Raw genomic sequence first — 16675 nt, forward strand, 5'->3', positions numbered from 1 at the left:
TAGAGGAGTTTGCGTGTGATCGAAGAACGTCGATCGTGTCAAAGTCGCGAGGGTTTCATGACAGTCATTCACAAAAAGGCGTGGAAAAATCAAATGATTGAATAAAGGAATACTTATCTTCTATTTCTCATAGTCGTCACAGAAAATATTTCTTCTGCGTGAAGATACTCAATCTGTCGATTAAAAATCGTCCTGTAAAAATGAGTTAGGATCGCTGTAGATCCACTTTATACGTTCCAAATGCCTAGTCGATAAAGGAGCTTCGCTGTTCTTTTCCACGTTCGGCGTGGATCAAAGAATAGTATCTCTTGGCCGATATAAGTCACTGGATATATATCGAGTAAACACTCTACTGATCAAAAATTGTCCAATAAAAATGAGTTAGAACCACTGTAAATTCTCAACCTATTCAATAAAAATCGACTCACAAAAATATTATATATTAGTGCAACTGAAGATCCCCCAATATACATTTGAAAAATCGTACAATAAAAATGAGTGAAAACCACAAACTACAAACTAAAAGGGGGATTAAAAGCAGCCCAATAAAACTATTAAAAATCACTAAACCACCGTATCGGTGTCAAGTCTAAGTGACACAATGACAACCATCATGAAACCATCGCGAGTCCCCGGTATGAAAGGAAGAAGGCCCGTTAACGTGAGTCGACTCGCGAGTTCGTGGTTCGACGGTCGCATTTTACGTACAGTATAATATATATTTATATATATATATATATATATATAACTATATATAATATAATATAGTTTCTTTCTGCGTTTAGTCTCGGCTTAGAAAGGCATCGTTGTGCGTGTGCCGACGACGACGACGACTCCACGATCGTCGGCGATCGATCGATCATGATCACCGTATCCACCGATTGATGTCGTCGTCCCCAATTCTTCGGAGGCTGTTACTTCGTGGTCTACCGAGCAAAACTCGTCGACGTTGTTCACTCCCAAGTTTGCCCAGGTCTGTTCGCTAACTGAGACGTCGCCTAACTGCGACTAGGGGATCGTCTCAGAGCCAGCCACCGGTAACATCGTGACCGGATATTGGTTCGATTCCTGGAAGCCGTTGGAGCTGCGTCGCAGAGCCGTTCCTCTTCAAGGTCACCGACAGGGAACCACTGGCTACCACGCTCTCCTCGGTGGTAGACGGTGTCAGCGGGATTGCCGTGACCACTGCTAACAAAAACCAAGCGCAAATCTATCTTCAGTCGTCCCCCCGTCATCCTTTCACTGGGGATGTTCCGCCATTCTGGATGTTCATAGGAGCATTAGCCTAGCACTAACGTAGACAGACACGAAAGACATCGCTTCGAAATTCTAAGCGAACGCGATTGACCTAAGCGAGGTAACTCACCAGGTTGCTCGCTGACGCTGGCGCCATCTGGGTTGTCTAAACTAGGCTGTTGACTCTGCGTGCCATCGTGTTTTCTCGGCGTGATGACTTGCTGATTCAATTCCGGGCCCCTGGTGGGCACGCTGCTGGCTCTGCATAGTTGTTGCCTCTTCACGACCTTGGACGCGAACGACGAAGCTATTATACGCACTGGTTTCTTCCTGAGCGTGGCCAGGGCGCTTAAACCGTGTGAATGGGACTGAACCTCTGGTACACCAGTCTCCAAGGATGATTTTGAGTCTGTCGATCCTTCTGACCTAGAACCACCGTCTTCGGCGCCTAGGGAGTACACCGAATCCTCCGAACGAGATCTGCCTAGAGAAATTAGGCTTGTTAGCTGAAGTAGCCAGCAAAAATTGCTCGTTGTTGCTTTATTCAGGTGGTTATAGTAGAGTTTGTTAGATTAGGATCATTTGAGTCGTTAAATAGAGACATTGACAGTGGTAATAAATTTTGTGTTGGAGAAAGACAGGCGAGCTTTTTCTTTGTTGGTTGATAAATTTTTAATTACGTTACAATGTAAATAATTCTCCAGAAATCATCTGGTTCGTAACTTACTCATCAGTCTGGACATAGTGCTGCTCCTTGCAGACTCGATGATGTTGCCCCATCCCTTTTTCTTGGAGCCATTCCTCATCCTAGCCTGCTGACAGGATAATCCAGGTACACTGTTGGTGCTGGTGCTGTGGTGACTCTTTTTGGGAGTGGTACCAGCTCCGAACAGTCCGCTCAAGGTCGACCCAAAGTCCTGGGAGTTCTGGTGCTGCACCTGCTGCTGTAACGTAACGAACTCGTCCACCGGTGGCAAACTTCCGCTTCCACCTGGCTGAGGACCGATGTTGAAGCCCTTCATCAACCGACGCTCCTTCTGACGGTTCTTCTTGCCACCCGCACCTATGGACAGCTCTTTAAGGCTACCGTCTGCGTGGGACAGACAGAAAAACCAAGGACTATGCTCAAGCTACTACAAAACAAAAAAGGAAAAAAAAAAAGAATTGCTTGGGAATTAGACACTTTATCTACCGGAAGCTAGGATTTTCGATTGTGCTTTATCAAATGGTAGCCTAACCGTTTGCGCTCGGAGCTATTTTAACTGAGAAACCAAACATTTTTTCTCGCATAGAATAGCTTTTTCCATTTTACACGATTTTGTTCACTTATGTAGTGCTTATATGTACAGTGCCTCGTACCATTAGCCATTTATTCAATACAAACGAATTTAACAATGTAAACGATATTTTGAATACTGCTTAAAAGTCTTTTTTCGCGCAATAATAGCAAACGAAATGATCGAATTACGTTACTGAGACTGACTTGTTGCTTCACACTGATTTGTCCAAAAATCCTGAGCCATGGACTTATTGTCTTTCAAACACTGTAAAATAATCTCCGGTAGATAATGTGTTAACGAGCTGAAGCATGTGGAGAGTAGCATATACAGGGTGTCTCATCTAAATGTGACTATCTGAACATCTTTTTTAATTGAGGAGACGCGAAAAATGTTTCATAAATAATATGCGTGGTGTCGAGTGGTCAGCACCCTGCAAGATATTTTCATTGTTTTTTGTCATTCAAGAAAATGTTTGACTCAAAGGGTCAATTATTGTGATAGAAGAGATTCTTTTTAAGGTCACATTTTTCAAAATTTTGAACATTCTCGTCTTCATTAAATAGTGTCACGTAGTTTGCAACATGCATGAGCTACATAGGCACTTATTTCTTGTTCCAATCATTTTAATGATTACATAGATACTTGTTTCTTGTTCCAATAATTTTAATGATTACTAAGATACTTATTTCTTGTTCCAATAATTTTAATGATTACATAGACACTTGTTTCTTGTTCCAACAATTTTATTGAACTGAAAGTGACAAGATTTGTGGACTCTTTAAATGTTGTCATAATTTTGTGTTTCGTCTAGCCATTTTTTCCCATAAATGTATAAAACCATGTATTATCTGACAACGAATGCGATAGTATGGTATCTCATGTTGCTGACAATGATAGAGATGTTTTAGGCGAAGATCTCAGATGACTGCCAGGCAGGTTCGTTATAAAGAATACATTTATAATTTTACTACGATGCTGTACCGTGATAAGTGTTGCTAATTGCGTCAGGCCTAACCAACAGGTGAAATTAGACCACCCTCTGTAAACCGATCACGCGAGGGTGGTTGGCTTTCGGGGGCGAGAACTTGCGCGGACTTCTTAATTCCAAATTGAACCCGTTAACGACTACGTAATATCCAGGGCAGACGATCCCTAATTGCATTAATTAGCCCCCCGTAGTTCGCTGGATGATTAATAGCGCAGCCGGGGTACGGAACTTCGGAACTTTCATTTACGGGGATCGAGCCCGCATAGATCCACCACCGAAGATTTCGTATTCGTGTCGGGTGGACGATATAATACAGGATCCATTCGATAGTATAGCATTCGCTCAATCATGTTTCTGCCAAAGATTTCTGCTTCATTTAATGCCAGTGTTGAATTAGATAGACAATGTTTAAGGTGCAGTGAAAAGTTAAAAAAATGTTTACGTTATTGTCTTCATTACAATTTTATATGGGCTTTGCATTTTCAATTTTTCACATATGGTAAAAATTATTTCATACTAAATGGTCTATTTTTTAATATAACAACGTAAGAAAGATATTAAGTACGATTTACTTTTAACTTTGAAAAGTAACAGTATAGACTATTAAAAAATTCTTTCTATTAACAAATAAATTGTAGGCTGATTTAGGGTTAGAATGGACCCTGCATTTGCCAGGGAAGGGCGACAGGTCGATAGCACAACTTTTGCATATTTAAGAAGCGTATCTTACGAAGAACACTACGCAGAAACTAAAAATAATTGTGCTGTAATAATATAAGTAATCGTTTGTGGACAATCAGGCTCACCAGTCCCCGCTCCGCTTGCTGTAGACGTGTTCATCCCCGAGTTCTTCAGGATCTCGATCAGCTCGTAACGAAACGCACTAATGTCCTGTTTGATCTCGTTCACGTCATCTTCTGTTACTCCTTCGCTTTCTGCTTTTCTTTGCTCGACGGTGACGTACCTTCTCACCAGGTTCCTCATGATGCTTTGGTAACGATAGTCCCTCTCCGACGCCTGTTTCGCCTTCCTCTGCAAGCAGGGATCATAAAGGCGTGTCTGTTGTTATTCTCGGGGTCGGATGTTAGCATAGATCCCCAACTACAGGAGTCTGACTTGTCAACTTTGCTTTTGCGTATTCTTTCAGTCGATTCTGGGACGGTGAAGCTGAATTATTGTCATTCACTAAAAAAAAAAAAAAAAACAAAACAGCAGCAAGTTGAAGTAGCTTGCTGTGTTTGTCAACCGTTTCATAAAATTTATATTTGAGAATGCAAGATGTTATGAAGTCATGTGATTCTTCGAAGAGTAGTTTCAAAAAGTTATAGTTCCTATAAAGTTAACTAAACGAAGAAGAAGAAGATTTAATAGATGGTAGAAGCGTAACGAGAACAAGAATTCCTAGAAGGTTAGCTAAAGATTTATAAAAGAATAATTACAAAGAACATTTTTGACAACTTTAAACATTTATTTAAATTTTAAAAGAGGGTGTAGAATTCTGAAAAAAATCTATTTTCTAAGAGATTAGCTAGAAAAATAATATCTAGTTCCTGTGAAGGGTAGCTACAGTTTTCTGCACCCACTAAGGACAGTGAGAATTCCTTGTTCCTAGAAAAAGAAGACAGAAGAGTTTCTGGTTTTTATAAGGCTAGCTATAATGAGAATCATTTCAAGCTTCTAGAAGGGTAGCTAGGAGGACAATTTCCAGTTCTCAAATTAGGGGTGGCTAGACCAACTAATTCCTAGAAAGTTAATTAGAACAAATACTTCTAAACCACAGGAAAATATCTAGAAAAAGGGTGTCCATTTTCTACGATAAATTTTCGGTAGCTGAAAGGATACTCTCGAGCCCTAACTTAAGGGTAGTTAAATAGCCTAGTATCTAAAAGGCTGACTGCAGAGTCTAGTACTTAATAGGCCAGCTGTACGAAAAGTTCCTAGTCCCTAGACGGGCAGCTAAGCTTGGAGCGTCCAATTTCTAAAACGTTACCTAAAAAAACAGCTTTAATCATTAGGGTAGCAAGAAGGATAGCCAGAAAGCCATTTCTATACTCTACAAGGGACGTCTAAAATTTTTAGATCCTATTATTAGCTAGCTAAGACGTTCTAATTCCTATGATCAAAAGCAAAGAAACTGTCTAATCTCTAAGGGGGTTAGCTAGAGGAGTGTCTAATGGGGTAATCTAGAAGATAGTTAGCTAATACCTACCGAGTTCTTAATAATCTTCTGGTATTCGAGAAAGGAGAAAGAGATCTATTCAAGAGAATTCAATAACTTCGCGCGGAGACGGAGTAGACGTTCAATTAGAAGTAATCTCACCCTGATGGTCCGCATGTGCTCTTTCTTGGCAGCGCGGCTATGGCCGCAAAGCTTCCGGTACATCCATTGGCCCATGTACCAGACGCTCTTCGGCGTCGGGATTATGTTGAACGGCGGCGGCACCGTACCACCTTCCTCGAAATAGCTGATCCACAATTTGCTTCTGGCGAACTTCCATTCGACGTCCGCGCGTTCCTGATGCGGATCAGAAAGTGATCGTTACAGGACAACCCTAATCCCGGTTAGCTCCCTCCACGATTTTCACGGAGAAGGACCTAATTCAGGCCGACAATCATCACTCACGGAGATCAATTGATAGGAGTGGTTCATCATGGCGATTAACAGGTTCAGCAACACCACGATGTTGATCACAGAGTACGTCCCGAACATCAGCATGCCCCAGAACCTGGTGAACGGCTTGATCCCGTCCAGCTCGAAGCTCTCAAGGTCAACTAGGCCGAACACTGCCCAGAAAAGCGTCTGCGCCGTCTCGAACAGGCTGGAGCGCGAAATTAGGGATGTCTTGATAGATCAGGGGACTGGGATTCCATTCTTTTATGAGCTCACTATCGGGTTATTTAACATTCCGAATGCCAATTCGTCAACCTCGAAAATTCCACAAAATAATTTATTTAATGCAGGGACCATAACTGTTGTAAACAAAAAAAAATTGCATGGAGTAACAAGTATTTCATCGACTAAAATCGTATTGGTAACAAATAAGCATTATAAGTAACCGAACATTTTTTCTCCTGTTGGCAAATGTTATCGTTGAGAGAAATTCATTTCGATCACTTATAACAGTTATCAATGAGACAAGTTTATTTTGGTCGCTCAAAACAGTTATCAATGAGAGAAGTGCATTTCGACCGCTCGTAACAGTTATTGATGAAGGAAATTTGCAATAGTTATTATTAAATAGTACAACTTATTAGACAATCAATTATTTAATAAATTCTTTATTCATAAAATTCATTGCTAGAATCAAAATTTAATGTGACAAACATGAGTTTTTCTTCATCAATAATTATTATTGACAAGTGAAAAAAATTCGATCATCGATAACTGTTATGGGCGATCGAAATAAATTTCTCTCATTGATAACTGTTATGAGTGATCGAAATGAGCTTCTCTCATTGATAACTGTTATGAGTGATCGAAATGAACTTGTCTCATCGATAACTGCTTCGAGCAATCGAAACAGTTTTTCTTCATCGATAACAGTTATCGAGGAGGATCCAATTTTTTGGACACTAATAACTGTTATGTGTAACCAAAAGGTATAAAAATCTATATTTTCGTTCTTCGAATTTTTTCCTTCATATTTTGTGTAGATTATCTTAAATTTTAAGAATAATCAATTTTTTATCAATGACTTTTATCGTAGAAAATGTTAGAATAACTGTTATTTCTGGTCCCTGATTTAATGAGACATGGATGAATAGGTGACGACGTATCACTCGCCAAGTACTTTCTTAACGTTCCGAACATCCTAACCAAATTTAGTACAGCAGGTATGTTAGTTTGCAAATTTATTTTCAGAAAATAATTCTGTCTCCCATTCGTAGGAGACGCAGCACTCAAAGTGTTAATATTTTCTCTATCAAGCAAGATCCGAGATCCCAAATATGAAAATTAAATTAACCCCATTTGGAAATATTTACTCCAAGAGGAACATCATCTATAAGAAGGCAATGTTAATTAAGCAAATGAGTTAAATGAATCGGGGCATGTTCAGTAAAAATTGAACCTAAGAAGAAGAGAAATCCTGCTATGTTCAATGAAAATTTAATCTGAGGAGGCGTTGCTAACGAAGCAAATTTGATTAAAGTAAGCACGTGACACGTTCAATGAAAATTTGTGTGGCACAATTCGAGAGCAAGCACGTTCCTTCGGCGACAGAGGAAACTCGCCCGCAAAGGATTAAGTGTCTCCGCATAGTAATTGTCACCTACTTGGCAAAACGTCGCCAGACGATGCAGGCATTAGAGTCGGCTGCTACGCTACTAGCATTAGGAGCATGAGGCGTGACAGACGGGCACCGTTTCTTCTCCATGTCAGCGTAATACCAGAGCAGTTGATTCAGACCTGTCAAGAAAACATCGTGCAAGTCCTCACCAAATTGAGTTTCCTCCTTCCGAAATTATTCCACGCGCAAGTAGAGTAGTATTCTAATCATTTTACCGCAGGAGAATGCGAACAGCACCAACACGTAGAGGAAGAAGAATTTCATAATGTCCATAACCATCCTGGATAGAGAGACTTGAAGAGGCCCGAGGTGTGGATTCACCGAGAAAATGTAGACGAGTTTCAATGAGCTGCAAAAGTAAAAGAGACTTTATAGTGTGTCCTTGTTCAATTACGCTTAAACAGCGTTTGTGCTTGTCTACGTGTGCGAGGTACGCGCGGTGGTCTGTGCTTTTAAGCACGCCGAAATTAACGCTGAAAGGAAAACCCCTAATTATCCGCGAGCGGAGTTCACACGGCGCGTAACTGAAATTCGTAATTACTCGTCTAATTAAAACCGAAACGAGCGCTGCTCGAACGGAAAACATGCAGGAATGTGTCTTTGACCGAGAACATTTGCAAAATACAATTTGTTCTTTGGCGTTAAATTCGAACTGTGCTGTGATTTCTCCATATATATGTCGCCAAGGCCTGGACGATAAACGTCGCAGAAATATCCCCACTACCGCGGGATATACCCCGTGAGTATGTCTCCTAAACGATACACGACGCTGACAAGACCCGTGTTGTTGACATATATATGACAATTGTTGACATGTATATCGTTGAGGGAACTAATTTTATCTTCAATTTTTCAATTTCTCAACTTTTAGACTGGGAAGTCAAAATTTGCTTCATTTTGTAAATTTTTCAATATGGAAGTCAATTTTTTCCCTCAACTTCTCAATTTGTCACTGTCACAACTTCTTAACTTCTCAATTTCTGAATTTCTCAATTGAGGAGTCAATAGTTTTCCAATTTCTCAAACCCTTCCGCGAGGGGCTATTAAACGAAAGTTTTCAAGAGGCATACAGCAGCAATTAGAAAATTAATCCACTGCACGACAGAGTAAAATTACACATTAAAAAATGAACTTTCCTCTGCGGAGAAATGCTAAAAGTTAGCAATCCTCTTTCCCGGTAATTCGTCGCTAAAATTGCTAATTTTCTAAAGAACAATTGAGAGGAAGTGTAAGAAGAACAACCTGAAAATATTGGCAGCAGAGAATAGTCCCTCAGAGATCAGCATAGGATCCCACGTGTCCCATTGCTCCCTCTGCAACTCAGCTTCCTGTCCTTCGATCTCCTTCTGCACCCTATAGTAAGCCACGACCCTAAGCGCGACGGTCGCGACGTACAACGAGTTCGTGACGAAGTCGATCACGTTCCACATGTCGTTCACGTACTCTTCAAGTCCCACGTCCCACAACTGCTTCACCTCGGACCAAATCAAGCCGGACACCCAGGCCAGGATGAACCTGCGATACAGAAAGAGAGAGAGAGAGGAAACGAAAGAGAACACACTCTGGACGCTGTCCTCATCGTCGTCTGTTTGGTTGGTTTGATCCGACTCGACGTCGTTCCCATCACCGTGAAATCGCGTCCCTCGACGTCGAGGTCCTCGAGAAATGCAATTTCGAACCGAGAACGTTCCCTAGCCGTCTTCGATTCGAGTGGAAGAGATCTCGAGCGTATCACGAGGAATGGAAACATCGCGGAATTGGATGGAGTTTTCACTCTTCAGAAGACGGATCACTTCTATTTGACTCGTACCGGGCTTCGCAGATCGTACCCCCGGGGTGCTTCGGGTCTCTTAGGCGATGATGATGACCTACGCTGCTTACTTTCGATTATAATCATTCCAGAACACTGTCAAAGTGTCTTCGGCACTGTATGCATTTCTTGGAGCCTGCGGTTGCACGTTTACACCGTGGATGTTTGAGCAAATTATTTGTGAACCAATTCATCGCAATTCGCATTAAATTAACTCTTCCCGGATTCTTTTAAAGTGTTAAAAATATTTTTCTCGAAATACCAGAACGTAAAATTTTCAATAGTGGACAAGAAGAAAAATATGTTTTAATTTTGTGGTATGAATCATTTAATTGTTTCATCCTCGAAGGGTTGAACAGAAGTTAGTTCAATCGATTAAACGTTCCATCAAATTCTATACCAGGTAACCAAAAATAATTCTACATTTGAAGGAGGCATAAAAATGCTACTTGCGCGTACAATCGTTAAAAGTGTCCGTCTTCTGAGACTCGATCAACCGGAAATCAATGTTTAAAAAGATTCGATTATTAAAAAGTTATTTTATAAAATCGTTCGATGATGGGAACAATTTTCGACTCGTCACGCTGGAATCGTCATTGTCACTCGACAGTAAGTCCTTTCAGCGTTCACTCAAATCTACAGTTGGAAAGTTAGGGACCCTCGAACCGACAGTAAACGAACCTCCCCAACAAATCAAACGAAACAATCTCAACCAACAAAACAATACAGCCACTAAAAATTCCCAAGTGCGAAGTACCAACAGAATTGTTCTAAATAGAAATATTAATGGTTCTTCACAAGACTATACGAGTGGTTCTTCGTGGGCCAATTCACGCGAGCAGAAATTTATACAGCCCATTAAAAGTTCTATCAGCCGCGAAACAAGATAAACTCTTTATTATAAACTACATCGTCGAACATCTCTGCACAATGTAAACGGGAAAAATCGCGGACGTCAAAATTGTTCCACGCGCGCGCGCGCGCATGGACGCCATACGGTTCGTGTTTATTTTTATTTATCGCCGGGAGAAACTCTCTTTTTACTGTGGGCACAATAGGATCGAGAGATTTATATCGACTTGGAGGGAGTTTCGGGGACAGACTACTTTTCAATCGTCTTCCGCCGTTTCTCGGCAAAACATGTTTACTGCGGTTCTATCAGCCTTTTGGGATCGTTGAATGAAGCGATTCCGTGACGCTGTTTTTGCGGGGGTCTTGGCAAAAATTTGGGAGACAGTATAGACTATAGTCGTTCCAAATGAATTGCTGTTATTTACTTGGTACATTTACGTAGATATGGTTCAAGGATCCTTCGTGTTTCTCTTATCAATTCATTTTTAACCTCTTAAGCACTTTACGCCACTATAGTGGTTTCCGTGGCAAGCATCAGTTTGAACGGTAACGCCACTATAGCGGCTTTTCGCCATCCGCGGCCAGACGCGCCGTCCCTGGGAGACAGAGTTGCGGACGAGCGCGCCGTACCTGAGAGATGGAGTTGCGGACGAGCGCGACTTTTTAATTAATAATTTCCATTCACAGCTTTCCGAAAAAGACTCAAGATTCGTCCTGGTTTTGACCCGACGGGTCTTAAGTCTGTGACTAAACTTGTCACATATTTTGCTCTGTATTATCGATATTATGAATTTTGATGCCCGAAACTTGAGGCACATGAAACCATTTTTTGACGGTAATGTAGTCACTCTACCTTATCGTGAATCTACGAAGACCGGGCCCTTAAGAGGTTAGTAAACGTTCTAAAATTTATCTTCGTGGCGAGCTTTCAATACACGGATTATAAAATATATCTGTTCTGTCAGAGGATGTTTTCAAGAAACGTACGTAATGAAAGGCTGAGATCTCTGTGATCTCCTTCAGGTTTTTCTCCCGAGGGGCAGGGAAGGGGTTGAAAATATTGTCTTACCACTCGACGATCGTGGGCGCTGCACCCCTTTTCGTCGGCGCCGGCTCGTGCTCCACAACATCATGTCCCATCCAGTTGCCAATCACGCTCTCTATCCTTTGACTAGCTAGAATCAACATGACTGTGGACAGAACGCGTCACCGTTAGCCCTCGTCGACAGCCACTGCTATATCTTGCTCATTACCGAGCTGTCTTAATAGCTATTAATATTTACTCTTTTCAAGTTCGTTTCTGAACTGATTAACCCCCCCTCTCGACGACAAATCCTCGTAAACGGGTGATTAGGCTCGTTAGTAAACTACCCACTACTTAAGCAAACAGAATTTTTCACTTGTTTAAAATACTTCTACGCTAATTTAATTCGAACTCAAAATTTAGTTCTAGTCTCCGTGGTTCTAATAAGTTGAAAACAATACGATATTCTTAAATTTATTTAATTCATTTCCACTGAACCTACTAGTTTTTGTCATGTATCTATAAAATCTGCACTCTGGAGTCATTTGTGCCTGTATTCAATTGATTTAGGGCACAGTGTTGCTCCCATAGTACTCCGAAAAATTCCACAAAATTAATAGATGAAGCAGGTCCATGTTAAACAATTAGACTGTAGATTTTATGCATTTGTGCAAAAAATATGTAGATCAAATGCAAAACAGTAAAAACATTTATAGAATTGAAGAATGCTGTTGTATTGTTTTCAACGCTCTAATTCAATTTTTATTTTACATAAAGGTCCGTATTCTAATTTTTATATATATGCAAGAATATTTCATTAGTTCAAAGCTAAGGTTTTAAATATTTTAAGAATAGAAACGGCGTTCTATAGTATTTGTTAACGTTACTACATCCTTTAACCGACGCCAGGTTAACGTAATATTCTTCTCGTTATTAAAGCAAGATGGCGTCCAATTTGAGAAGGGTCTCGACAAACGAAAAGCCAATGGAGTGACAGCGGACCGAAATGAAGAAGGACGAAACTTTTCAAGTTGACACAAAGTGTCCATATTTAAGTTCACCAAAGCGCATCAGGAAGAATGCGTTCCGAGCTGCATGTTGATACACGCTGGCTCGTTTCAGTGACCTCGAAGGGTGGTTTTCCCAGATGCACCAGAGTGTACAATGTCCCGGGAGACACGGGTCTTTTGTGGAACTTCGTTATTATTTTTCTCGCGTGAAATTCAGCATCTGTCGCCACCGCTCGCTTTGAAAGTACCAATGGAATACTAATAAATCTAATTAAGCTTTGCTATGGCCCGTGGCTGTCAAAATGTTGCGGCGACTTCCAAAGCTTCTGCCTCTGGAGACAATAAGTCTCCGTAGCATTATTTTCTTCTCTTTCTTCCTCAATTCACACACAGTGTTCAAACGCTATGGTCAAGTTCTGTATTTTTGACAAATGTATCTTCAACTCTTAAATTATTCATTTACACTTTTATCATTGTTCATGGTGCGCGGTGCATAGTGGTTCAGAATCATAAAATAGGTGGACAAAATCCAAATCTGATATTATTTTTTTGCTGATATAAAAAAACTACCCTTCTAAAGCTACCCTTATGAGGACTATTTAATCCGATAAAATCGAAAATTCTCTAATTGTTTTAAAACATAATTTTAGAGAAATAATGTTATACAAACATACCCACGAAACTGTATAACTAAAGAGTTATTGTTATTGAAATCAATGAAAGTTTATATTTCAGAATTCTAGGTGAAAGTATAAAGAATGGAGCTCTAAAAATTCATCACATCAAATATTGTTTAATTAGATGTTTTTGTACACATTTATATAGTTTATTAACAATTATTTAATTATTGAATGAAACAGCTTCCGATTACGAGCTTTATAGTATGTAAAAATGCATGTTTTTAAAAAAATGTCTCACGCTTACAGACGCAGACGGACGCAGCTAAATTTTAGTTTAATTATGACAATAGTGTTTACAGAAATCAATATTCAAAGAAATTTGATGCATCTATTTACACTAAAAAAGTTACAGCAGTTTTAACATAACCTTCATTGAAGAGATATCTAATATTTTTACGTGGAACTGTAGTAGCAAATTACTACTTTAGCAAGAGTTAAAATTTCTTAGAAATTAACAAAAAAAGCAGATAAATACCAGTGTTAGAAGAATTCATTATTCATTTGAAATAAATCTTGCGTAGAAAACATACACGGTATTCTCAATCGTCGCCACCTTTTGAATTGGATTCAGACGAGTATTAATTTATCGGTACACCAAATATTAAATCATTCCATGTCATCAAATTTTTCGAATTTTCCCCACCTACTTTACGATTCCAAATTACTGTGCGGCGCGTCCGCCGAATGGTTAAAAAATGTCTACTGAAATGCCTATATAAAAATATTTTCCTTTCAATCACTACTTTTCCAGCTCAATTCTTGTAGAGTAATTTGTTAATCTTATTTTACTGAATTCTAAAATTGCCTTAGACTAAAAACGGCTTTGAATACGAGTTTCTTATCGGGTAAACCCACCTATACGGTAAAATACGTCTTCCTATATATTTTCTCAATGAAAACACACCTACAATATTTTTCATTACACATGTAGATTTTCTCAGAAACTCTTCTCAAACATGTTTTTAATCCCGTTTTATCGTTCGAACATGTTCTGAAAAATGATCGGAGCCCGAAAATAAAAAATCGGAAATGTCGACAGTGCAATTCTGGTCTGCCCCAACGGATGAATGATACGAAAGGAAAAGCCGCGTTTACATTCCACCCGCATTTCGCCGGCAAGTTTATCGAATTCGTCCGGCCTCGTTTCCTGCGACGTATTTTACCTTTCGGCACGTCGGTGAGTCAAACATTGCCGGGTCTCGTGCTCTAAACAGTTTACAAATACCTCTCACTGTGGTGGCGGGGTTTACGAATACCTTTCTCCCGCTACCAATAATAGCCGGGGCCCGCGGTAACGCTTTAAATTTGAGTCATCAGCCACCATTACCGGCGGGACGGTAAACATGTCAAACGCGGCTGCGAGTAGAAACGTCCTCGAACAACCGGGTCTCTTTCATCGGATCCGTCGATGGAGTCCTATGAACGGAATTCCCCGGCTTCCCGGATGCGTCCCGCGTTTTCTATTACGAGCTATCGTTGCAGTTTTGCAGTTTTTATCGCGGTTCGATTGGTCGATTTTACGGGAACGTCCCCGGGGGAGCGACTACGCGAGTCTGGAGAATTGTTCTCGGGTGGAAAGTTTGACAAATTTTTGGAAAGCGACTTCTTTATCAAGTATAAGGTCCTGGTAATGTATCCTGAAAGTTTAAAGCTGATTCAGCTATCATTTGCAAGGCTAGAATAACTCCAAAGTGTGGTTGAGCGACTTTTTTAAAACTTCTTTCTATCGACGGAAGTTACACGTTTGTTTTTGGTAAAAACGTTGATTTTTTAGTGATCGTCATCTAGAGGTAATTCGATGTTTCATAAAGTGTTTCGTTGAACCACTAGACAATTTAATATGAAAATTAAATGTTAACCAGTCTCTGAACTCAAATAATCCATTTATGTTCTAAAAAGCACCCTCGGGAATAACAATGTATCTTGGACAATTATCGATATTTTTCAATTAAAAAGTTATGAGTATTACTTAAAAGTATGCTCGTTCCGACGCAACAAGATTTATCGTGAAAGCTTTTCCAGTTTTTTTAATAAACAATTCCAAAGATGACATACATTCTACTTTCTAATTGACAATGTATACAGTTCTTTAATTCGACATCTCTAAAAAGGACCTCCTGAGAAGTCAATGTATCTCCGGCAATTGTTAATATTTTCCAATGAAAAAAATGTGAGGGTTACTTGAGAATCTACTCTTTTCAACCCAAAAATTCCCAAAGACCTTCGACCTTGAAATGAATTTTACTTTCCGACCAACAATGAGCATCTTAAAGAAAACCTATCGCGTACACATCTGCGATTGAAAAGAAGCCACTATACTGTATAAACAAATAGAGGCATACAGAGATATTATGACATAAATAGAAGCATCTACAAAATTCTGCGGAGAGGACAAACATTCGCCTAGTTCAACAGACCCCGTGAAGATAATCCACTGAAACGGCCCAAGTACACGGACTGTAGCTTAAAATCTCAATTTCTGGATCGCGTGACGCGCCGCACGGTTAGACTACTTAATAATTAATGGCTAGACGGAATCCCCGAGCAAAGAAGAACGAATGCGCGAGCAGGTCCAGGCTCGCTTTCTGAAAATCTCGAAATCCTTCGAAACGGATTCCGGGTTTCCCGGTCCGACGGAATGGTTGCGGGCAATTTCCAGGCAGATTAGCGGCGTCAAATCAAGGCAACGTCGACGATCGCTGGCGTAAAACGTGGTTCCCGACGTCTACACGAGCACGGCCGCGTTTCAGAGCCTTCGGGATTAACCGGGCTTGTTCCCGAATAATCTCCTGAAATTCTGCGCGTCCTCGAGGAGCGGCATTACCTCCGCGAGCCGCGTAACTCGCTGCCTCAAAATATCGTTAGTCTAACTTCCGGGTCAATTACGCTTTTCGAGGATGTCGTGAGCCGCGGGGGGTTCGCTAGCAACTCCTTTCAGTGACGTTCACGAGGCCGTTCGCGAGGGAAGTCGATCGCAAGGCCGAGTTTCCAGCCAGCGCGGCGCGGCGGCGGGATAAAGATGTGTTGTCGGTCGAGGAGCACGGTGAATATCATTTTTGTGAATTTTTATCTCGAAAACTGGCGGAGCTTTCGGGAAAAATCTTGTTGCGTCTTAGAGATCGTATTCTTAAGTAGTACTCGTAATTTTGTCATTGAAAAATCTTTACAGCTATCGAAGATGTAGCAATTTATCTGGAGGTCCTTTCTAGGACCTAGAGCTCATTGTTGGTCGGTAAGTGGAACGAACGTCATCTTTGAGAATTTATCATTCGAACATTAGCAAATTCTTCAGGACAAACCTTCTCGGGTCTGAAAGTGTAGATTTCAAAGTAATAGTCGAATTTCTTTCATTGGAAAATATTACCAATTGTCTGAGGTACATTGATTTTCCAGAAGGTCCTTTTTGAACGGGAAGAAAGGGATGTCTACGCTGTACATCGGAAAGGCTGCCATCTTTAGGAATTTTTCATTCGAACATTAGCAAATTTTTCGGGATAAATCTTTCT

At 40.4% G+C, this 16675-nt stretch overlaps 1 protein-coding gene across 1 annotated transcript in view; it reads right to left on the reverse strand.

Moving 5' to 3' along the window:
- Positions 1-577: 577 nt before the first annotated feature.
- The window catches only part of Trpgamma (Transient receptor potential cation channel gamma), a 48868-nt gene continuing 32770 nt past the window's right edge, over positions 578-16675 (reverse strand). Inside the window, exons 8-17 of the mRNA XM_076785389.1 lie at positions 11525-11645; positions 9036-9308; positions 8009-8142; positions 7780-7912; positions 6128-6323; positions 5825-6019; positions 4311-4536; positions 1964-2299; positions 1367-1720; positions 578-1188 (exon numbers count right to left, since the gene is read on the reverse strand). Coding sequence (XP_076641504.1) covers positions 1022-1188; positions 1367-1720; positions 1964-2299; positions 4311-4536; positions 5825-6019; positions 6128-6323; positions 7780-7912; positions 8009-8142; positions 9036-9308; positions 11525-11645 — 2135 coding nt within the window. The 3' untranslated portion in view covers positions 578-1021. The remainder of the gene's footprint in view (positions 1189-1366; positions 1721-1963; positions 2300-4310; positions 4537-5824; positions 6020-6127; positions 6324-7779; positions 7913-8008; positions 8143-9035; positions 9309-11524; positions 11646-16675) is intronic.

Source organism: Halictus rubicundus, chromosome 3 (assembly GCF_050948215.1).
Source record: "Halictus rubicundus isolate RS-2024b chromosome 3, iyHalRubi1_principal, whole genome shotgun sequence".
Taxonomy (NCBI): domain Eukaryota; kingdom Metazoa; phylum Arthropoda; class Insecta; order Hymenoptera; family Halictidae; genus Halictus; species Halictus rubicundus.